The sequence below is a fragment of the Lissotriton vulgaris genome, chromosome 1_1 (assembly GCF_964263255.1).
Source record: "Lissotriton vulgaris chromosome 1_1, aLisVul1.2, whole genome shotgun sequence".
Classification (NCBI taxonomy): domain Eukaryota; kingdom Metazoa; phylum Chordata; class Amphibia; order Caudata; family Salamandridae; genus Lissotriton; species Lissotriton vulgaris.
In genome coordinates, this window is record NC_141685.1 from 1,828,469,410 (window position 1) to 1,828,494,630 (window position 25,221).

A 25,221-nucleotide genomic window follows, 5' to 3' on the forward strand; every position below is an offset into this window, starting at 1 on the left:
GGATTTCTCAGTACTTCATTTGTATAATGCCGCGCTCAAATTCTTCAGATATTAGTATAAGATCACCGTTTCCATATCTGTGCATTCACAATTGCAATATAAACAGAAGACAAGTGCTTGCATTTCTTGTAACTTAGTCCTCAATAGGGTTTCAGATTTCCAATGGTGATATAGCGTCCAGGCTTGTCTACTCTGCAGTCCCATTCCCCTTCAGTATAGTGAGTCATCCTTGTATGCCAAGCTGGATTTCTGGACTTCCCAGAAGGGATGCGATATCACATGGTTGTAAGCGGAGAATTTTAAGGTGGCAGAAGATTAGAGGAGTTGACCAGTAGGGTGAGAAAGTGGATTGGCCCAAAAAAAATTAGAAATAATCCCACTGTGGTGAAGAAAGTTACAAATATAAACATGGGTGAAGGAGGTAGGAAGCAGGATATTTATAGACATTTAATACGGGCCAACTAGGGAGAGGGGGAGGTTGTTGAGTAGATCATGCACTCAAAAAGGGAATGATTTATAGCAACCCCCTTTCCTGTTGTCCTGGTGCTGAAATTATTCAGAGAGTCCGAGTCCCGGGGCTTAAGGAGAATCCCCATTACTCTTGATCTTCCACCTTTGCAAACTCTTTGATCTACCAACGATCCTCCTGCCTCTTATAGTCACTTGAGTTGTTCATGTCTAGTACCATTACACCTCCGCAGTGCATGTTGGACTTGCCATCATCTCATAATGTCACCTGCTCTGCCTGTGCATCACATCAGGTGCTTGGTTCTTTGCACATCCTTTTCTGAACACACCCACAGCCCTCGCATTCCATATCATTGCCTCCGGTTATAGTTTTCCTCATCAGTCAGTTTTGCTCAGGGGTTCATGTCCAATCCGGATAGCTCTTTCCTGTGCTTGATTCTCTATCTTTTGAGTGTTCTACAGTACACCTGATTTATCCGGTCATCTTCCTCATATTTTTCTATTTGTTGCTGATACTTCCTCACAGACTGGCCCAGTCTATACTGGGGCAATGGCCTCCGCTCCTGGACTGCTACCAGACTGTAAGCTTGGCTATGAGGACCCTCCTGTTACGATCTTGTGTGGCGTTCCTTGGCACCCGTCAAAGCTGGCGTTCTACATATTATGCTTATGACCTCAGATGCAGTGAAAATATAAGAGGAGAGGGCAGAATTTAAATGAGCATACTTTTCCATGTTTTCAGTTTAGAAGGCCATATGGGAAGGAACGCCCGGTGAGCTCCCGCTTGCCTGATAGTCTGCTTCCTGGGTACCCTCAGAAAATGCCTAAGCATCTAAAATAACAGCTATTACCAATGTGATGGTACTCATGTTATTGTCCTTCAAAACAATTGGAGGGATGAGACGTGACCGTTCATAGTAGATGTAAGCAGAGCATATTTACCTCACTATGCTGTCAGTTCCTTATATCTTTACCAGAGTGTGTAATGGTCCTATTGCCAAACAATGTTAGATTTTGGAGTGCCCCAAAATGGTATACATTGCAAGGCTCTGTATCTTTCAGTTCTGATGCATACATCTTCCTGCAGCTTCCTCACCTCATGAATATCCTCCAGGGGCCAGATTGGATCGGAAAACTTTTCCAGGGCAATTCCTCATCTTTTAGCCGTGATTAGGTCTCCTCCTAAGATTTTCAGGAAAATGCTCCTGTTGGATCCAAATGATAGCTTCAGGTGGTGTCTGCGCTCAGACTATGACTCGGGGGCGTGCCACTTTAGTTTATCGATTCATTTGAAGGCTACCAGAGAGCGGGAGACCATGTTATTTTTGGTCAAGGCTTGCAAAAAAAGCTGATCTGTTCCCCTTCAGAATTCTCCTGACTGGGAACGATGTATCAAAAGATCTTAGCACATTTTATTAAATAAATTTATTTCTTGATTTTTTTTTTCTTCCTTTTTCTGAAAACCAACGAAGCAGCAACAGTTGAAATACTATCATCTTGTGCACATTAGCAGGAACGCCAAGGCCCACGTTCTTCTGATTGTAGAATTATAAACGACAATGAGGAAAGATGAAAAGATCGCAATAGATGCATATAGTTAGAGGGAGTCACATAGTTGCTCCGTACACTATTACTACTCTGTGGGCCCATTATGTGCCCCACCCGGGCCACTCTCGCCTAATTCAGACTCTTGTTGGTCACTCTCGTGAGAGATGTTCTCCTAATTGACACAAAATGTGCTGTCGAAAGAACAGTCGTATTATTCTTGGAGGACACACTCTTGCTCCTGGGACCAATCTTGGTACTGAGTCTTGACTCCGTTTCCGACCACAGTGGCCAAACCTACTCCGGTCGAGTCCTTTCAGCTGACTACACTGGGCTTTTTCAGGGTGGCTGCAGAACCCAATGGTGTATTCCTAAGTGTGAGCCTGCACCAGTGGTTTTTGCGACTCCGACAGCTCTCACCAGATGCCTCCAACTTCATGCCTCTACCAGCTCTGGCACCCGGAATAAAGTTAATGCTTGCCAAGAACCCATATCCTATTCAGTTGGTGCTGCCTACAACCCCAACTCAAGCTGCACCTTTGGCCCTGTTCTCGGTTCTGCCTTTGAAGTCTATTGAAATCAACTGAGTATTACCTGGATGGAAGAACTATTTGGGTCTGACTCTGTGCTTGATGAGGGCTATGCCCATGCAGAAGACAGTAACCATGAAACTGTCAAACTCTTTTCCCTTACAACATTGATGCTGACTTACATCTAGATTTATGAACTGCAGGTGGCCAGGATACTTCTTCAGAAAATGTTATCCCTTACCCCTTGGATGCTTCTTCAGGAGACATCTCTACATCATCCACAGTGGAACAAAACGCAAACAAACCTTTTCATTTAACTCTATCTTCCACAGCGGCTAAATGTAACATTCTGACAGAAATCATTTTCCCACTCGCTAAAGGTGCAGAGCTTTTCCTTCCTTTAAGTGAGGCACTTCTAGAACCTGTTCTGGCTAGAGAGAAACTTTTTTCAGGCCCAGCAGTTCACCGGCAAGTAACCAGATTGCACAGAACTGCCCTTTGCATACAAGAGTTCTGTTCATTTCAGCCCTCATCAGAAAGGATAGTGGGCCACACTTCCTCCTCAAAATTGAACCTAGATGCCTTTCCCAGGGCCCCAAAAAAACCAAAAAAAGGCAGGACTCTGTGGACTGCAAGATCTTCTTGCTGGGCAGTTTCGACCTCCATGCAGAACACCACTATGTCCATGCCCAGTGGGAACTGACAAAACAAATAGTCATCTGCCTTTCAAGCCGTGTGAAAAAGCCATTCTCCAGCTTAATCAATAGTTTGGATACCTCCAAAAATATCCCAAGGTGTGGTGTAGATTCTACAGACACTGTGGCCCGATCTGTGGACAAATGAGTCCAGCTTTGCCACCTTTCTTGGTTGTGTTCTTCTGGCATTTTAGTAGATGGCAATTGCCCAATGGGTAGAAGAGCAACTCTTCCTTTTAATGCTTCAAAAACAGTTAAGCTATAGTTTACCCACTGAGCTTAGCATCCTAGTGGGAAAGTTCAGTCAACAATAGAGGAAATTTTGAGACCACTAGAGATCTCAACCCACTCCAAACACCCCAACAGATGTACACTCCTTTTGGGGCAGAGTTAAATCTAAGGGATGCTACCACAGCAACAGATCCAGGCTCCATCCAGCAAATGCCTCGGTTCTGGAGGCAGGACTTCCTGCCCTTCTAAACAAAAGGGCAATGAGGTAGTGCCTCTGGAAGAAAGGGACACCTCATTCTATTCCTTTTACTTCTTGTTCCCTATGGTCCCCTTGGGAAGGTGGTGTGAGGCCCATCCTAGATCTCTGCCTTTTGACCTTGTTTATTCAGCAGGACAAGTTGAAGAAGCTGTTTTTGCTCTATTCTTTCTGGCCACGATTGGTTGGTGTGACAGGAGCTCCAGGACTTCTATATTCACCTCCTTGGAGTCATATGGACTGACCGCTTCACCTTGTTTTTTTTAATGAAAGTGCTGGGCATTGTGATGGCTTCACTCCAAAGGTCAGTAGAATTTCTATTCTATGAAAACTGGGTGGAAAAGGCAGAGTAATAGGCACCTTCAGCGTACAGTGGTCCACCTCAAACCACTTGTGCTTTACTTGCAAGTCAGAGAATTACCATCTCCTACTTAGAGACTGGCCTTCCTTGCGGTAGTCCTGAACAAAACCTTTAGAGGCATTTCCTTCTCATCAGATCCAGAATATTCAGGAGAAGAGCTACCTATGGAAGCTGAAACCTTTCATCGATGCTCCTGACCTAAAAAGGGCAGTTCAAGCACTAGTCATCTCTAGACTGGAATATGGATTTTCAACCTTTACCGGTCTACCCAAGATCTCTTTAGCACCTCTAAAAGCTTGCCTCAACGCGGCCACCAGACTACTCACTGGCACCAGAAATTTCGACCACATCCCTCCACATATGAAAGCGCTGGACTGGCTCCCTCTAGAAGCCAGAATCCAGTTGAAACTGGCATGCATTACATACAAGGCGCTATACACAAACTCCCCTGCCTATCTGGCACAGAAACTAGTGGTATCTGGAGGAAGCAGGAATTTCTGATCCACCAGAAACCTCTTACTCCAACCTGCCTTTTTTCAGAAAAAAAGAACCTACAATATTGCGTTCACCGAGGCCGCACCAAGAATTTGGAACTCTTTCCCACCTGACATCAGAAGAACCCCTTCTCTCGCACGCTTCAAGAAGTAGGCCAAAACCTTCCTCATGGGTAAATTCCTCGTCTAATGCCTGGCCTCATCCACCACATTATGCCTGATGAATCTAAGACCATCGCTTCCGGATGAAGCTAAGTCTGCCGCTTCCTCCCCAGATCACTAATTATCCCGCAAAGAATATGTGGTCCTCTGTTTTTACTGTCTCCAACTAGGATTGCAATCATTCACGTGTATTCCCTATCCCCTGCCAACCTTTTGTATAGTTTTGTATTTCTCTGCATGTTTAAGTTTGTTTGTTGACCTTGTATACTATGTAAAGCGCTCTGATACCCTCACGGGTCAAGTTCGCACTCAATAAAACACAAAAAATAAAAATAAAATACAAATTCTGAGGTTTCTGACTTTGAGATTGATCCCGGCTCTGCACATCTTTTTTCTGGTCCGTGCCGCACGGCTGTACGACGTTACAACGCATAGTTTTACCACGCCTACCTTTACAACGCGTTTTTTACAACTCAAGTCGTTACCACGACTTGCGTTGGAGGGGTGCAGACTTAGGAATTTTTTAATTTACTATTCCAACACCAGCCTACATACAGTAGGGAAGGTGTAGGATAGTAAATTAAATTATTCCTTGTCCTGTAGCGCCCTCCAGCACAAGTCGTTGTAAGGGTACTGCGGAGTAAAATCCGTGTCGTAAAGGATGTTCCCCGTGCCGCACGCCAGATGGCTGGTGAGGGCCCTTAAATGGTTCTTGAGAAAACGGTCTACCACATCAAGGGAGCATCTAAGCGACAGTGCAGATCTTCAGATAAATCTACCCAGATCTGCACTAATGGTTTAGCTCCTCTAACCTTTTGGTGGGCCTTCTGCCTTTAGGTTCTGGCTTCTGAGGTCATAGATACCGCCTTACTAAGTTGGGGCGCCCATCTGGGTGATATCACTGCTCTAGGCCTTTGTTAGAGCAGCATGTGCACATAAATGTGCTGGTCCTGCGGGCAGTCTACCTTGCCATGAAGACCTTCTATTTCTCTTGGCGAACACCATTCAAATTCTGTCAGCACCACACCATTCAATGTGCCAACTGAAAGGGCGGTGTGGGATCGTAGACCCTAAGGTAGGTGATTAGTCTGTGACACTGGGCTCAGCCAAGAAAATATTTTCCCAGAAGAAGCTCACCTTGCTGGAGCATTTGCATGAGAGCAAATGCTTTAAGTTACCTTTCTGTGCAGGATTATCACGATTGGGACTTTCACTCTGGGGTAACAGACATGTAACAGACATGTAACATTCTCCGATTGTGATATCCATATTGTATCTCTTTGATGCGGTCCTGAACAGGAAGAGTCCTTTGTTTTGTGCCATATACTTTCCTCTCTGGTTCCTTTTGGGGTTGCCTTCAGATTCAGTTTGTCTCGGAGCCCAATACTAGCCTTCGAGAATTTGCAGGAAAATTAAGCATAGCTGATCTTGAGTTCCAGATTGGGGCAGAAGGATATGGTATGCCAATCTATTCGACCACCTCTTCCCCTCTCTATAGGGTTTGTAAGGTCCCGAACCCCAAACCCCAACTGCTGTGGCTTCACATGATGATAGTGAGCTGTCAGCTAAAGTGCTTTTCTTTTTCTGATGTGGCCGGCAGCATCTCTGCTCCCTGGAAACCTTCTACAAAATCCATTTATGTGGGTTCACATGCATGAGTTTTTTCATTGGTGTGCGATGGCATGTCTGAATTAATGTCAGTCATGCCTGTCTGTTTTATGATTCGCACTATCCCTTGCCCAACAGGGCCTGGTAATTGCTACTCTAAAAAGTTGTTTGACTGATCTATCCACCGACGTGCATCTCCCTAACCAGCCATCTTTGTTGGGATTGCCATTAGTGGAAACCTTTCAGAATAATGTGCTTTGTTTCATTCATTATTCCTCAGTGGGTTTTTAAACTTGTGTTGATTTTTCAAATAATATCCCCTTTCTTTCTGATTCCCGGTTGTTCGTTTGACTTCACTATGAAGACTGTTTTTATGGTGGTAGTTACTTCGACTCATAGATTCTGAAAACTTCAGGCCCTCTGTCCACCTTTCACAGTATTCTACCCTGACAAGTTGGCCCTCTGTTCCTGCCTATCCATTCCACCTTATTTTGTATCTGTTTAGGTTTCGCCTATTATCATTCGCTTGCGAATGTAATAGGCGAAAATTCAAGGGCTCGATCGACTCGTCAAACCACTGCGGTTTCTTCACAGTGCATGTGAGTCACGTGACCACAAAAGCGGGTCACGTGACCACACAAGCATGCGCATCTCCCTAATCCGCCTGCTACACTTCTCTCTCCTCGCTCGCATTCCCGCCCCCCCACCAGGCTCTCCCGCCCCCATCCGGCTTCCCTCCACGCATCTGCCCGCCACACTTCACCCCTCGCTCGCATTCCCGCCCCCCCAACAGGCTCTCTCGCCCCCATCCGGCTTCCCTTGTTTACATAATTTGAGTGGTCGTGGCTATAGGAGCACTCAGAGCAGCGTCAGTCCCTTCTCCCGCCCCCATCCGGCTTCCCTTGTTTACATAATTTGAGTGGTCGTGGCTATGGGAGCACTCGGAGCAGCGTCAGTCCCTTCTCCCGCCCCCATCCGGCTTCCCTTGTTTACATAATTTGAGTGGTCGTGGCTATAGGAGCACTCGGAGCAGCGTCAGTCCCTTTTTTTTTCTTTGCTTGACTGTGTTTTCTTTTCCCCCGTTTGTTTGACTGTTCAGCATAGCATAACCAGAGCGCCTGCCCCAACCTAGAGCTGAGTGAGGCCCGCATCCGGTTTCTAGCGCTCTGCGCAGATCTGCACTGCATTCCCCAGTGCTTGTTTTGTTTTAATCTCTCGATTAACAATCGAGAATAAAACACACATACAATTTTACAGGCTTTGAATGTCAGCGATCGTAAATAGCGGCAGTTTCGGCATTACGTTTGGATCTAGTTCAACCACAGAGTTACCGATAGCCTAGACAAATATATTAAGGGTTGAGTCCATACTGATGAGTTCCATATAATGCAAAATGTCTGGAAGTTCACCCAAAGTCAACTAAATCAAGTAAAGACAAGAAGGTAAAATAGAAAACACAACACAAACTCAATAAGGCAATAACGTTACCCACAAGTGGAGTACAGGGGCCGTCCAATTTGCGCACGGGTGGAATTCGCCCTCACAGTGGGGAAATGTGCACCGCATCGAAGCGGTTAACAAGGTTACTCAATTTTTAAAATCAGAATAAAGGCAGCCAAGCTTCATTATTTGTAGCAGGTTCTTTGGTAAAGACCACGGCTGTAGCATAATTGCAGGAAAAGACGTTCCGTTCCATTCGGTAACATATGACGCAAGGGTTACATAAACATGTGGTTTTAGGGCTTGCTAAAATGTATTTCCCATGTTCCACTCGTGCTTTTGTTTCTGGCACTCGGTTTCTCTCCGGATGGGAGCCCGTTCACCCTTAATTGTATTCAAGTGGTCGAGCTTGCTCCTCGTCTGTGGACAGGGCGAATCGGACCAGACAAGGACAATGCTTGAACTGCTATATACACATATAAATCTGGGTCCCATCTTCAGTCGAGAATAGGGCTTTGGGAAGGAGGCAGAGTCCGTCGTTCTGGCGATTTGATTCCGCCCTAGGAGCTTACTTTGAGTCAGCAAAAGTCATTATCGGGCAGTTGGGAGGAGGCAACTGGCTGTCCAGGGCAGAGGATAGCTTTGCAGTTCACCACAGCCAAGGTGGTTTCAGTGTTGCATCAGTTTTGTAATTGCACTGTAGCTTTTGTGATTGTTTAGTCAAGCGCCACATGCTCCGTGAGAGTCATGATTTTGGGCATTCTTATGGCTTCAGTTTGCAATAAGTTTATTCCTTTATCCAAGTGTTGCAATATGACCATGACAGGGTTTTGGACCATAAGTTTAAATGTTCCAACCAGTATTAATTAATGGTGGTTATACGTTTCCAGCGTAAATGTTATTACACAGTACAGACATAATGAAGTGACAATAATATTGCTTATACCTGAATAGACTATTGTCTGTATAGTTTGCATAACATGGTAACTCAACCTGAGTAACAAAAGTTTGTGAATAATTAATGGTTTGTGGGAGGGCACAATATGTAGATTAGTTGTAAAGGAAGTTGTTGTATCCCCCCTACGGCATAAAATGTCAGGCCACAAGGTGGCACTGTTCTACTCTTTTCTCAATTGGTCCGAATTTTGCCTGGTTTTTCAACTCACAAATGTGACCCTCCTCTGTCCCTCCCTCTCCCCCATCACACACAAAAAAAGTGGAGTTCTGAGTGGGTTCACGGGGCCATGCGCCAAAATATTTTGCAACAAGTCGACTCATGGGTCGCAACACTGCGTCCTTCACCGTTGTATGTCTCGAGCTCAGCAAGTTATATAAGGTTCACAGCCCAGGCTCCGACAGTTGCTGGCTCCCAGGAGCCGGGAGATCCGTTGACTGTTGAAGATACTGTGGTTTGCTTTGGGCTCTCTCCATACATCATCCTGATGTGTTCTTGCCAACAACGTCTCCATGGGCGGGCATGGTACCCTGTTACTTTTTGGCCTGCATGCGCAATTAGTGCTCGTCATTTGCACAGTTACCATTGATTATCACGCCCAAAGGCAGTCCTCCTATGGTAGTGAATTTTGCGAGGAGAAGTGGTTCAATGACCGCTCGGTGGATATTCTTGCGGAGGCTCGTAGATGGGATCCTCCATTCTGTGTATCGGTCATTTTGCATGAATCTTGGGACTCTGAGTTATTGGTTACAAGAATTGGTGTTGGAGACCGTGTTGAATTGTGAACTTATATCCCAACCATGGTTTGCTAGGTAGGTTTGCTGTTGGTTTGTGTTGGTTCCCATGTTGTGACGGGGAGGCAGCTGAGGACCTTTGTTTGTGGAGGTTGTAATGATTGTTCGCTGTTTGGACACGGGGGTTGGCAAACACAACGTGACAATTTCTGATGCATGGCCCAGGCGTCCTGCCAGGAAAGCGGCTCCTAGGGATCTATTGAATGTAGATTAGCAATCCAGTTTTAGATCACTATGGTCCATTGCAACCAGTTTAATGGTGATTCCTATATTGTTACGACGGGAATGCAGACATATGCATTAGTTCGGATCATCCCTTTAAGGCTACGAGTCTAGCTGAGTCAACAAACTCACATCGTGCCTTATGAAGCCATTAGCTTCAGCTTCTAAAGTAAGGCTTCCATATATGCTTTCATAATTTAGTGGCTCAAGGAGCCCCGACGGGCCCAGTCACTACGTCCTATTTATTCAGGTCAGGGAAGTCATTGGGCTGCTTTCAGGACATGCAGCTCAGAGGCAAGGTCTTCCTTTTCTACTAGCCAGTACAGATCATGAATGTGCAGTAGTGATGGAGTGCATGCGCGTTCATTCCTGGATTTAGAAATACAAAGAGCAGATCGGGACGGTGGGTGACCTCATGGTCACCGGTTTAAACCCAGCAGGTCCACTCGGCCTTTCATCCTTGGGTGGATTTAGCAAGTACCATTATGTTGAGTAGCAATAAACGTTTGTTATGCAGCGACAAGGTACCTTTCTGGTGGGCGTGCGTACAATTAATCCTTTTGTTGGTGTCACAGCCATTGTCAATCGCAACACTGGTACGTGGTCACTAGCTCCTATGATATGCCACCTTCCCTCCTCCTGAGTTATCGACAGGAATCAACATTAACAGCAAACAAACTCACCTCCCTGCCTTCCTCCAGAGTTCACCCCCTGCAATGGCATTAGTGGTCCACCTCACTATGTATCAAGCAAGTTAAAATGAAAGAGTAGCATAACAAGCCTGGTCACACAGAAGCAGCACACAACCACAAACGACATGTCACAGCAATCCAACTGCTAGTATTAGGCGAGCAATATATTGCAGCCTGGGACTCATAGTACGTTTGTCCTCAAATCCCCTTAACTAAGCAGCATTAAAATATATACGGCGAATCTTAGATCCCGACATCAGTGTCACTGGACTACTCAGATTGTAACATTTTAACAACCTGGGAAGATTGGGAGCAGATCTGTATAGTAGTTACGGCATGTGGGGAAATTCCTTGTTGGAAAAAGGGTCATATGGCAATTAAACATAGACTTACACTACTAAGGCCCCATGATTCTAATCTCAGATGAGCTTCTATATATATATATATATATATATATATATATATATATATATATATATATATATATATATATATATATATATATATATATATATATATATATATATATATAACAAGCACTGGCGTTGTCAATGGGTCTCGCAGTAGGAAAGTTGGAGCTATTGGTTTTGTAAATGACATTTTATATTTATATATCGTTATTGGCATTGTCAATAACAATATATAAATATAAAATGTCATTTACAAAACCAATAGCTCCAACTTTCCAAATGCGAAACCTATTGGCAACGCCAGTGCTTGTTTTACGTATGGGCCAATCCATCTTTCTTCCCTCCTCCTTACCCAACCAAAGAGTATGACTAGCTGCCTAGAGTGAATCCCCGATGTTCAGTATCCTATTCCATTGATTGTAATTGACAGGACAGAGTGGATTATCATCTCTTTGTGGCCCTTGCCAGAGCTAAGAAGTGAAAGGCAGTTACCGAACGCATCATTTCTCTTCGGGACATCTTTGTCTCAAGATTTGCTCGACATAGACAAAAAAGGCTACCTGGAGGGTATTCATGCCCACTCTAGTAGGGTCATGGTTGCTTCCACGCTCTTACCTGAAGCGGGCCAGTGGCTGTCATCTGCCGAGCAGCCAAGTGGGCTCCCTTGCATACTTTCTCTAAACTTTACTGCTTCTCAGCCAAGATGCAATGGTCGAACCTTTGCAAGGCTGTGTTGCGTGATTTCTTTGGTTATTGGGCACTACCCAGCCTCACCTCTTGCTTTGGGAATCATTCATAAGGTGAGGAATCCATAGGAAGATACAAAGTTACTTCTGTTCTGTAATAATAGGTCTGGTGAATACATGATCTTCCCAGAGATGTTATTGCCCTTCTTCCTCCCTTAATGACTCACTGCTGGAATTAATAACTTTTGGCGTTAGGAAAATAATCCTGCTGCTTTTACTCCTGTCTCTAATCCTCTCTCGGTTCCTCTCCGCACACTTCAGTGGGACGAGGGAAAAGTTTCAAGAACTGATGCCAGCGCACAGGTGCTCAAGAATTTATGGTAGCTTAAATTAGGTGTCCGGATCCAGTCGAGTGTTTGGAGAATATTTATAAGCTGAAACAATCTGAGGTAGGAACTTGTACCCACCAGAAAAATTGCTACCAGAAAGTAAGCTACTCTTTGGATAGCCATATTTGCTAAATTCTAGAATGTGGTATAACCAGTGCTTAGCTTGTAAAAGAAAGTGTTGGTTTTGGTTAGTAATTCTAGCAAAATACATTTTACGGTTTGTTCTTAAAATCAGCCAGTTTGAAAAAAATCAGATTGATGTTGAGTTTCCTTTCACACGTGGTCTTTTTTTTTTTTTTTTTTACTGGTTAGTTCCCACTCAAAAGATAATCTGACTCTGGTGTAATGGCCAGTTCGACTTGGAGCAATGTTAAGGGTATTAAGGGTATTTTACGACATTGTCCTGCAATACGAAGTGCAGTCTCAAAACATTGCCTCGCCGTGCCTTGTAATGCAAGCACGCTCCTGAATAACTTGCCACTGTAAGTTGGAACAGTTCAGTAACAATTTCAACACCGCAGTGTTTTAAAAGATAAGCATCTTATGGTGGCAATTAGGCAAACAATACAGCGCATGAATATTATTTTTCTCTGCACTCGGCTGTATGCAGAGTATTCCACGGTAGAGGATAAAATAATGGTTTTAAGCGCATAATCATTTGGGGTGTTCGGCTTGGTTTCCTTGTAATCTTCAGCTATTTGTTGAAAAAGTGTGAAAAAATATTCTACGTTCCAACAAGTTTATTTGACAATCGGAGCTTTCTCAAGCATTTTCAACATGAGTGTAAAGTGTGTTGAGTCACTTGCGGGAAAAAGCCGAACAAAAGATGCGCTCTCCTACAAAATCACCCAAAATTACAGGCACCATGTAACCCTTAAGTTGTAAGCGAAAACTGCGTGAGTGCACGGGCACAAGAGAAGCAGCAAAACGACAAACTGGAATTGACCAATAACTCTGCGAGACTACACTCGTGTAATAAAAGCTTTGCACAAAGGTGGGTAATATTCATCTGTTTTTGTGTAAGTATTGCTGCAGCTTTTTTACCATTTAGTAGCACTATGATCTCCAGGTGTTAGTGGCTATGACCCACCTCAGTGATTTGTGACAGGCTAATCGGCCCTGCCGGCATTTAGGCTGAGCGGCGAGATACCCAGACAACGGATCTTAGCTTTACACCATAAAACAGCCACACCCGCACATATTTGTTTAAATCTCAAGTTGCAGCTTCTAAACAAGAATTACCACTGTGAATTGTCTCGCCTTTGTCAAAAATGTCAAAGTTCTGCCTCAGTGCTGCACCCATTCTATAAAAGAGAGATGGAACTTTTTTGCATGCTTACACCAGTCTGTCGAATTGTTGGTGATTTGGGTTGTTGTACTGTGATGGGGACATTGTAACATGGATGCTTACAGTCATTCTGATGAAGATACAAGCATGCATTTCCAATTGTTAGTTTTTATGGACCGATATTTTGCAGGATCGGATGAAAAAGAAAGTTCATGTATTTAATTTTTTCTTTAAGCTGAAAGAAAATATTGCAAGTTCTATGGAGACACAGCATCAGTTGGATAAAGCAAGGCAGCAGCACCAGGAGCAGCAGACACTCCAGCAAAGCACAACGGCTAAATTACGAGAAGCCCAGGTAGAAACCTGTTTGCTGTTTAGAAAATATTTAGACCTGATGCTTATGTACTTTGTCAGTTCAGAGATCCTCTTGTTGCAGTGTCTCACAATAAGGAGTCTGTTTTGTTCTTTTTGGTCACTTTCCTGGGAGTGTTCTAAGTGTATGAATGTCAAATGTTCTAATGGGATTACGGTAGCCAGAAGTGTCATCAGCCATGGCCATACTGGACACCAATCTAGATTCTCAGCCCTTTAGGTCTACCCTTGTTACTACCCTCACCTACCTCTGCCTTGGGTGTCCTGAGCCAATACTGCCCTGATTATCCCAGCTGCGACATAAACGTTATTTTTTTTCCCCAGAGGTTTTTTTGGTGGGTTAGAAAAAGCAAGGAGCATGGGTGGATACCTGTCGCAATAACTTTAAAGAGCAAGTTTGTTCTCGTGTTTTTAGGTCTCGCCTGGCATTAGCAGCGGGAATTCGCATCTCTCGCCATGCGACGCGCTGCTTTCGCCATGCGAGGGCCTCTTGGAACCAATACAGATTCTGAAGTGGGCTTTCGGCTCCGCCTGTGATTTTGGTTGGTTTGCGGCATAAGTTATGGTAAAAGGAGTGTGATGATTGTAAGGCAGGCTTTTTAGCCCCTCCTGGTTACCATCCTGTCCACTTTTGGTCCCGCCCCCCGGACTGGATTTTGTACTCGTGGTGTTACATGCTTTGTTTTAATTACTTTGTGCGCACTTTTTCTTCACTCATTCGGCCAATGGCGCCAGCTTGTTTACGTTTACATGCTTCTATTGCACAGGCACGCCTCTCGATAATGTTTCGCTTCTGCCGCTTTATTCCTAGCAGCTCCAGACTTGGGCAATGGAGACAGCTTGTTCATGCAGCTGCTCATATATTTGAAAGTCTGGTCGCTACACTGCCAAAGCAGATTGTTTTAGAGAATGCAACCGGTTCCTTGAATGAAATACAACTATAAACATTGTGTGGGTTCACATGCCAGGTAAATTCAAATACTCAACCAGCCTCTCATCAACATGGCTCTAGCTCAAAACGACTAAAATGGTCCGAACACTAAGAGGGACATGTGGCGTAATATCAGCAGGAAAGTACCCGTAACATCAGCTAGAAAGTACCCGTGGACCTGCCAATCGGCCAGTCCAGAATCATTTAGCCACAACCGCTTTGCTTGCTGGTGCTTCTAGTTTCACTTTTTACCCATTTATAAGTGTGGTCATACATGTTCAAGTTTGGAAAGGAATGTTTGCTTGTGTGCCACCTCGTGCCAATGTCAGCTTTTAGCTCTCTGGGGTATCCGGGCCCACAGCCCCAAAGGATCTATCGAACCCCGACAATTGTTGTATTTCACTGCAACCTTCAGCAGTGAGTCGCCAGTTTCCCTTTTGCACAGCGCCTGCAACGGAGCAAAGTCACTCCTGCTTGCGGGGTTGCTTTGCGGACCATTTGAACTCTTGCCACGAACCTTGGTGCATTAAAAAGATCTGGGCTCTCACCTGCCACCATCTGTCTTGCTGACGCTTCCCCCCGCCGCCTGCTCCGCAGGACACCGGGAGCGGCCGCCGAGAGGGGGAGGCTCTAAACTACAAGCCCCAGCAGCCCGCGATAAGGTCACGCCTACAAACGCGCCCGGCGGCGCTTTAAAACTGTGTGCTGCCTCCCGCCTCGCGGGACGTGCCGGGCGGAGCCCAGGCAGAGGGCGGGCCGTCTGTGGCCGTCCGGGGACGACCAGGGACGGGACGGGCCACCCCCCTTGGCTCCATTGGCCTTGGAACTATTCACTCAGGTACTGCATTTCGAGGTTCTGGACTGATTATTTGTCTCCTTAGCCCACTAACAAAATTTCGACCTTTATTTGCTGTTGAAGAGGGGTGTTAGGGACTTAAGTCTGTTTAGCCATCTGTTAATTGTGGGGTTAATGGGTAACGCAGTATTCCTAGTATAACGAATTGATTCTGGGGGAATAAGAGTTATTAAGCTGTAGGCTTTAAAATATGTCCAATCACCCTAATACACGCTCTGTTATGAGTAAAATCCACAATAGAGAGACCCCCAAGCAAACGAGAGCAGCAACTAAAGAGTCTGCCCCAACCAAAGGAAACAAACCCACCGCAATTGATTTAATGCTAAAGAAGGTCTCGGGGGGAAATAGAACGCATGGAAAGGAGTTTATCCTCCTCACCTAATCTTAATGCAATTACTATAACACCCTCTAGAGATCCATCATTTGTTGATAGTCCAATTATGATAGGGAATGTGACCCAACCAAATAATGTAACTGAGGATGTCCCCTGTGCACAATCCCCGGGGATAGAAATTTCTGGGCGTAGTGATATGACCCATCAGAGAAAAATAAAGCGACAGGGGAGGACTAAGGGGCCACAGAGACAAAGGAAAGCACTTGTAGGAGGCAGTCGCTCTAAGAGTAGGCAAGAGGCCATCCTAGTAGAAAATAACACCCAAACAGACACAAACCCTCCAGGATGGGTTGAGGTAGTCCTAGGAGATCTCAAAAAACATTTAGAATCCTTCATAACTGTGAAGTAGTGTGACTCACTGGTTAGAGGCGGCAGACCCGAGAGCAGAGGACGGCCCGGGACCAGGGTTCGATTCCCGGCGCGGCAGGTTTCTGGACCAGGGTCAGCGGACTCGATAATTCTCTCGCCTCGGTGCCCACTCTGATCAGCGATCACACTCGGCAACTCTGGCCATTAGCTTGCCTCATCTTCACTAACGGCCCCACCAGACCGCTGGGGATGCCTGGTCTCACCCTGGAGATACCCATTAAGGGACCATCTCTCAGGGAAGCCAGGAAGGGTTTCGCAGCGGTCGAAGCGCCTTGGGACCCTACGGGTAAGTAGTGCGCTATATAAATGCCAATGCATACATACATACATACATACACAGCTAAAACCAATCATAAGTAAGGTGGACAAAATTGCGTGCGAGTTGTCTAAACAAAGTAAGGTAATAGAACACACCTCTACTAAACCCTCTACTGGCTCTAATCAACCAAATGAGGTGGTCACCAATGACAATGTCATCAAAAACAGATTGCCAAATAACAACTGTGTTAGTCATACTCAACACACAATTGCCCAGATCCACGAGGCATCAAAAACTTCCCAAGACCTAAGAGGGGGACCTAATAACAAACTGAGAGGGAGACACACTCAAAAGACGAGTTCTAAAAATTGGGACAAAGCCCCTGTACAACCACTAATGCAATGGAGACAGGAAGACTCTTATCAGAGAAATGGGAATCACGGTCCATTTTATATGGATTCTGACCCCTTCTACACCACAAACAGCCCCGCCCCACACATAGATCTCCCCCCAGAGGCCAGCCCATTTGTAATAATCTTTGCAGGGGTGCCAGAAATTAGGGCTACTGAGAGAGAATCACTCACAATTACATACAAAAATCTCCAAGTGGCTGAATATACATAGACCCTTAAATAAGGGGGACAGAGGAGAGATAGTGCATGTAAGAAGAGTGAATTGGCTTGGCGGGAGGAAAAAAGATATAAGAGGGGACTGCATAGTTGCAAATTTCAGAGACATCAGATTGGTTGACTATATCCTGAAGAATTCCAACAGGAATCAAACCAGCACAATTTGTGCACTCCCACTCGGGTATTTTTACCCAAGGAGTTGGAACACCAATGGTGATGATGATGGCGGGTGGAACTCGGGAGGACCTCAACGCACACAAAGATCAAGACCCGTAGACTACCCCGACCAGTTCTTACCTCCGCGAGATCACTCTCAGTAGAGAAACAGATTTGCCCCTTTGCAGTCACTTGAGGATAATGATTGACTCACCCCGATAGAAAATAATCCTGTAACACTGTTAGCTACCAGTGAATGTCCATGTTTTGAAACAGAGGGTAGTTGCCAGAGTGCCGGGAATGTACAAATCTTGAGGTTAGAAGAACCCCCTAAACATGGGGAGGAAATTGAAAATACCATAGAGCTAATAGTAGCGGGTGAGGGTAGAATAAATGAATTTAGCATAGTGAGCAGGAAAGAAAATAGGGCTGGATTGACCGTGTTATCTTGGAATATAGCAGGCCTGGAAGCTAAACTCAATAACAAGGAGTGGAAAGAATTCATAAGGGGCTTTCATGTCATAGCTCTCCAAGAAACATGGGCGCGAGATTCTGACCTCTGTCAATTGGAGGGTTATAAATGTTTTTTCAGACCTGCCCAAGAGACAAAATCAGGGAGAGCAAAAGGAGGCCTAGCGATATATGTAGATTTAGACCTAAAGGGTACTTGGTCTCAGTCAGACTGGGCGTCAGATACATTACAAGCAGTGTCACTACAGGGTCAGGGGCAGAGACTACTATTTCTAAACTTTTATAACTCTGGACCAGCTGATGGGAATTTTCCTATACTATTAGAGCTCGAGAGTAGGATAAATGAGGAATTTGATCTAAAGACGAAGGGGCCTGAACCAACTGTCCTGCTGATGGGGGACTTCAACTGTCACCTATGCCCTAAGTTATTTCCCATTTCTGCTGGTTGGTCTACCTGTCCTTTAGAAAAGGGTCCCCACTTCGAACATAATAAAGAGGGTACAATGTTGATGAAGCTTCTAGACAACTTTGCGCTTACCCATATTATGGACTTAGTTGAACTGAAAGCAGGGGAGACTCCCATACCCACATTTAAAGTGAGAGGCTGTGGGTCTATAATAGACTTTATAATGATCTCTGCTCACACTAAAGAGCAGATTATAAGATCAAGAACGGAGTGGAGTCCCTTCAGCGATCACAATCCCCTTTCCCTAGAAATTAATTATAAAGACCTACCGGGGAAAAACCTAGGGGTCTCACCGAAATTCAACCAACAGACCAAGGGAGACGCATAAGGTGGACAATGATCAACCCGCAAGATTTTTACATCAAGCTAGTGGGTGAAGGGAAAGAGCACATAGAGACCTGTTTAGACCCCACAATAGAGGGCAAAGGAGTGGTCGTGGCTTTCGAATCTCTAACTAAAATAGTAGAAGGGTTACTGAAAACTAAGAGGCCTGTTAAGCAATTAGCCTCCCCAAGATGGTTCGATACTAACTGCTCAAGGGCTTTAAGAGAATTAAAGCAGAGTTTAAAAAAGGTCCCGAGGGACAAAATTGAAATTGCCTGATGCAGACAGAATTATAAAATGCAGGTAAAGAGAAGAAAGAGTGCTCTCCAAAAAGAAGTTTGGGCAGACCTTAGAGAGGCAGGAGAAAATAGGGACTATGCCCAGTTTTGGAGAATTATAATAGACCCTGTTACCATGACTCAATCTCCCCAGTTATCAGTACCAATATACTACCAGAACAATGGATTAACCATTTTAAATCTTTGTATAACCAGCAGGAGGTAGATATTGGAGATGGAATCTGGGAGGGACCCAGGGCAGAACAACTAGAATTCTCTCTGGAGGAAGTCCTAAAAGCAGTTCTAGGATTGACGTGAAACAAAGCCCCAGGCCCGGATGGCACCCCCCCAGACCTATTTTTAAGTAATACTGATCTATGGGCACCAATCGTGACTAGAGTACTTAATGCAGCAATTAAATCTGGCCTTCTGTGATCTTGGTCAAATGCAGTGATTGTCCCTATATACAAGAAAGGTTGTAGGGACAATCCCCAGTGCTACAGACCAATCTCGCTGATTGATGTCTCTGCTAAAGTACTTGGGAGGGCACTTCTTAACCGCTTAATAGAGTGGACTGATACCCATAACACCCTGGTGGACACCCAGTACGGGTTCCGAACAGGTAGGTCAACTAGTCACCAATGTCTCAATCTATACCTCCTTGCGGGTAAATACACTAAGACGGATGATGGGACCATGTATATGGGATTCATGGACCTAGCAGCGGCATTTGATAACGTTAATAGAGCTAAACTCTGGACACTTATGTATAGATTGGGAATTGACCGAGATCTGATCAATGTACTTAAGGAGCTGCACTGGAACACCACTGCCAAGGTCCGCTATAGCGCGGGGGGGTGAGCACTGATCCCTTCCCGTGCTCTGGCGGGGTGAGGCAGGGGTGTATCCTGGCGCCGTTTTTGTTTTCCCTCTACATAAACAACCTGGAGAGTGCCCTGATAGCACTGGGGACTGACTGCCCAAGGGTAGGACCGCGTCATATACCGGTACTTTTGTACGCAGATGACGCTGTCCTCCTCGCGCGAACAGCAGTCAGTCTCCAGCTCCTAATAAGAGGTTTTGCTGAATTCATAAAGAATCTGGATCTCTCCGTTAATTTGACAAAGTCTTTCATCATGGTAGCAGAGAAGAAACCACACAAGAGATTTTTGTTAAAATTAGGGGAACATGTTCTGGACACTGTGACCACTTTCCCGTATTTGGGTCTCCTATTCGATGAAAAGATTAAGTTTGCCCCATTGATTGAGGAGAGGTCTAGGAAACTGGTTTCAGCAAACGGGGCTATATTAAATTTTGCGCGAAGAATGGGTCGTTGGTCCCCTGAGCAGGTGATGACACTGTATAGTGCGGTCAGTACCTCGAAGGCTACCTATGGAGCAGAGGTGTGGGGTTTTAGGGACGCACAACAGATGCAAGGAGAAGAAGACACATTTTTTTAAAAACTGTTAAAGCTTCCCCAGAGCATCTCAGCAGCAATTACACACAAAGAGCTTGGTACCCCATATATATCTGACTTGATCAGAATGAGACCAATTTTGACCTGGTTTAAAATTTGGCTAAACCCCAACGCTGAATTAACCAGACAGATCATTAAGGATTGTTTACGGAGAGATAGATGGCTCCAAATCCCCTGGTTGAATTACATCAAAGAAACACTAGGGTCCATTAACCAGGAAATGTTATTCTCTGACCCCTCAAATGTGGATACCTCCTGCAGATATTATGTACAAAAGCAATTAATGGAAAAATACGATTGCAGGAGGATGGAACTTGACTCCACTAAATCATCGGTAGCAGCCCACTCGCTTGTATGTAATGAAATGGGCATGGAACCGTATCTCTTTTTAATGTACAGTCAACATGAGAGATTTTTAATGACTCGTTTTAGGCTCAATTTGTTGCACAATATTTTAGCTTACCCGTCTGGTTTTACGTTAACAATTAAGCAGATGGGTGCCTGCGGCTGCGATAATAGGTCTCCGCAGGACACCCTTCATTTTGTATTATTTTGTTCCTTTTATAAAATCCCGCGTTGGAGATTTCTGGTGGACATTTTAAAGGAATCAAAAATTAACCATGCCAAATCTGCTTTACTATTTCTGCAAAGAGCAACTGAGATGCGTACCCTGTGTGCTATTATGAGTTTTCTAAAAATTGTGATCAAACTAAGAAATACAAGGGGTTGATGGTGGATGAAATGAGACAAAATAATTTGCTGCTCCTTTTTATGCCTAAAGTCTGTATATAATTAACGACAAAATTCTTTTTTAACTCGCTTTAATTCTGATGTTCAGTATGTTTTTTTATGTGGTTATGTAATAATATGCATTATTATGATGGTTTTTAACCATCGAAATAAATAAAGAACTGAACTGAACACTCCTGCTTGCCCTTCGACGGGCACACAAATTCCCAGCTGTGTTTCCTATGACCTTTAAAAGCAAGAACCCTGCGAATAAGGACTTGGTGAGTTTTTGTTGGCTTCCTTCTCTGGTCTGTCACAAATACAAATGCTGAGTGTTTACCACTTCCACTTTTAACAGCTAGTCATGCCTCCCTGCCACTACCTCACTCATATTTCTCGTTTGTAGTTTCTCGCAGGCAGCACCGGGGCCTTTCTTCATGCTGGATGTTTAACATAAGCCGGACAAGTGAACATTGAGGTTCTTACTATCTACCCATAAATTTTAAAATTAGACCCAGACACTCTAGCTGGACTAGACTGAGTGATGTACCTCAAAAGGATCCAACCTGCACCCTTATGAGGTCACTTAAACAGGAGCATAAGTGCCTAAAACACAGGCACTGACCATATTTCTGCCTGTTCTTAGCACTTACGTATATAGCAATGCCGCAAATAGTGCTTACTCCTGCACATGTATTCAGTTAAAAATATAAAAATTCTATACAATTGTTTCTCATTTGCGTATGCTTAGGTAAAATAAGATACATACCTACACTATACTAATTACAGATAACATTACAGTACTAACAATATCAAACAACAAACACACTGCTATTAAACTCACACACCTTCTGCATCACACTACTCTTCCCCTACTTCAAATACTGAAATCACAAACACCCTGGTCTTCTGCAAATCTCTACTTCCTAATACCTAATGCTAATAAAATAATTTTGCACTACACATTTACACGATTCATCTATATCTCACACTCCTTATATAACAGCATATGCTCATCTACTACTGTATCCTTGCATATACATTAGACTGCTAACCACACTTTACATTACAAACAACAATAAACTTCTCCACATTTTCTTTCTTCTCCCAAACCTTTCTTCTAGATAAAACTATTAAACTCCTCACTATACTTCATTAACAGTCATGCTATTCTACTAATATTTCACATTAACAAATGGTAAACACTGCCCCTACCCTGCAGCAAAGTATGCTTCAAAGTACTACACAGTTACTACTGCAATTCTAACAGAAAATCACAACATATCACAAACAAACCCTAATATATACAAATACAAAACAATACCATTCACATACCAAATTGCTGTAACTTAACAAAGGCAAGACCTATTGCATTTTCAATGCTTGTTTATTTTTTTTTTTACCCGCTGCAACACCCAAAACATGTTTTGGGGAAAACAAAAGCACCTCCATTGATGGGCTCAAAATATGAAATCTTAGTTAACTAAGGGACTGTAGAATTTACTTGTGGCAGTTACTTCAGAGAGTAACCGTGATTTTAGCTACTAGTGAAAGCACACATTTATATACTGCCCAGTGTTACAGCATTGTGAGTATTGGATGTAAATATACCCTTTCAGAACACCTATTCTGTTTGGCTGCTTTCTTTTCAGCACATTTTAATAATGTTATTAAAACATCAGCCCCTTCCTTCACAAAACTTTGCTGAACCCAAGTTACTCTGCTGTATGTGAATTGGGCTTGCTCCATTTTCTCAAGCATTAGGTCTTTCACAGATTTGCATACAAAAATGTCTCCCCATGTTTAGGCTGGGAATAAAGCATATCAACATCATAAACTTTACTCGGTCGTTACGAACATAAAAGTTCAAGTGCTTACAGTACATTAGCCCAGCAATTAATGCAGGACAGAAGTTCATGAAGTATAATACATCAGTAAAAGATCTAGGTCATTACTATTGAAATAATAAAAGAAGATTAACATTATTAAATCTGTAATTTCAAATGCAATTACCCCAAATACAGTACAAAAAGAAAACCCATCAAGCAGCAACAACTGGTCAGTATACATAAATAAACACATAATATTGAAATTGTTACCCTGGAGAGTAGAAAATTAATACAGAGTAAGAAAGTACATACTATTGTGTCTTAGACGCATACCGTCTGATGATCCGCATTTTACATTGACTCTTGGCAACTGCCCATGCGACTGAGTGCCTTCAATCAGATTTCAGGATGCAAAGCGCCGCTTGATGGCAACGTGTTCCCAATAGTCCACAAACCAGAGCTAGCCAGTTCTCTCTCTGCCGATTATACGGAGGGCAAACAAAAAAATGTGGCTAATTCTCTGTTGCTAGCAGGCAACCTGGGCAGTACTTTGATACAGGCATGAGCCCCCTCCAAGCTGAAGTAATTGAGTTAACAGGAAGGGAACCAAATCTAAATTGAATATAGAGTTCCCGATCCTGTGGAGTAGTGATGACTTCCATATATTGTTTGTAAGTACGTGTGTCGGTTTGCATTCCTTAAACTCTAATCTGAGACAAATCATGGATGGTTGTGTGACAAAGGTTTGCGCTACCCATTTCTAGTATTGGGTTTTAACCAAACCTGTACTGGGCAATAGACTAAGATCTTTGGCTTCACATGAGTTTCCCCAAGCCCATCACTGTGAACAGTTACCTAACATTGGTAATCCACCCAATTTTCTTAAACCAGTCAAGTGTACAAACTTCATCAAGCGCTGCGGCACAGTGGGAGAGCTCAGGGGTTAGTTTCAAACCCAGCCAAAAAAGCTGGGGATGAAGCCTAGCTTTATCCACAATTGATGGTCTGCCCATGCCTAACCGTAATGATTGGAGAGGTCTGTTCTGGGGGAGAGCGCAAATGAATCTTAAAAATGTATTCTCAGTAACCGAGTGCTTCCATATTTTCAAATCCCCAGAGTTCTGTCCCATACAGGGCAGAACCCACTATTTTATGGTCGTAAATCTGGAGTGGGGCAGTTATTAGTTTGGTTTGGGAGGTCCTATGCTCCTTAATCAGTAACCCAATAGTCTGTCTCTGCTGAAGGTTCCGCGTGGTAATATGATCTTTATATATCATTTTCTCAGAGAGGGTTACACCCAGATAATCAAAGGTGGCCACTCTCTCAAGGGGAATTCCTCCCAGCACCATTTTGCCTTTGAATGTCTTGTAGGGATTCATTAGCAGTAATTTCGTTTTTGAGGTGTTGACCTCTTAATCCACAAAAGGCCTCAAAACGATCCAAAAGCAGTTGCAGGCCGGAAGGTATTTTAGACACTATTAACATGTCGTCAGCAAATATTAAAGTTGTCATTTTGACCCCACCAGCATGGGTGCGTCAGCTGGGACTTCCCCCCCAAGTATTGGACGACTCTGTAATGAATGATGAGAAGGTGGGTCCAGCACACAGCCCTGTCAGACCTCCCTGTTAACACAGATCAGGTCTGTCAGCTGCCCCTAGTCTCCCCTGTGAACCCTTGCGAAGTTGCCTTTGTGAAGTCAGCCAACCAGCGCAAAGGATCTGAAGAGGAAGGCCCAACTTCTGCAGGACACGCCACAACTTACATCTGGGGATAAGATTGAAATCAGATTTCATATCAAATGCTATTGTAGTATGGCCTGAGGCCTGCTTTGCGCGCATGTTATGTTAGCATGGCCTACTCGACGTTTAAACGCCATTTTACCTTTTGCTGCTTTTGCACACGACACTGCATAGCTGTTTTTGCACGTTACCCTTCATGAAGGTCTATACATGAGAAAAGGTTTGTTTTCGGCATCTCTAGACTTACATTGTGCCTCGAGTCTGAACAGTGAGTGCTGAGCCATCAAGGTTATCAAAACATGTTCTCTGTTTTTCGACATGTCCGTGTAACGCTCTCTAGACACAACAGTTTGGCAGCTGTGAGCCAAGTAAGATTCTGGCGTCCTTATTATCACACACTCTCCATGATTTCACACACTTGGAAGATTCTCGTTTCCAGGGATGCAGAGAGACAATGCTGATCCAGATGTAATTTACTCTTACTGAACGGAAAGGTAATGGGGTCCCCCACAACAAGCCCAAGAGACCTTCTTTAGTGTATAATACATTGTTCCTATATAGGGAGGGTGTTAAAACTAGGCGCTATAGGACTGGTTTTCACTATCATTGTAATATGATTCCTCCTTTTGTATTTTATGGAATTGTAACCATGCTGACCATATTATTCTTAATCATATGTCTGCTTATGTTGCCTAAAATACTGCACATGAGATC

The 25,221-nt window shown here is 44.0% G+C and overlaps 1 protein-coding gene across 1 annotated transcript in view; it reads left to right on the forward strand.

The window, feature by feature from the left end:
* Positions 1 to 25,221, forward strand: part of EEA1 (early endosome antigen 1) — a 641,400-nt gene that overhangs the window by 197,498 nt on the left and 418,681 nt on the right. Inside the window, exon 13 of the mRNA XM_086919279.1 lies at positions 13,462 to 13,581. Coding sequence (XP_086775405.1) covers positions 13,462 to 13,581 — 120 coding nt within the window. The remainder of the gene's footprint in view (positions 1 to 13,461; positions 13,582 to 25,221) is intronic.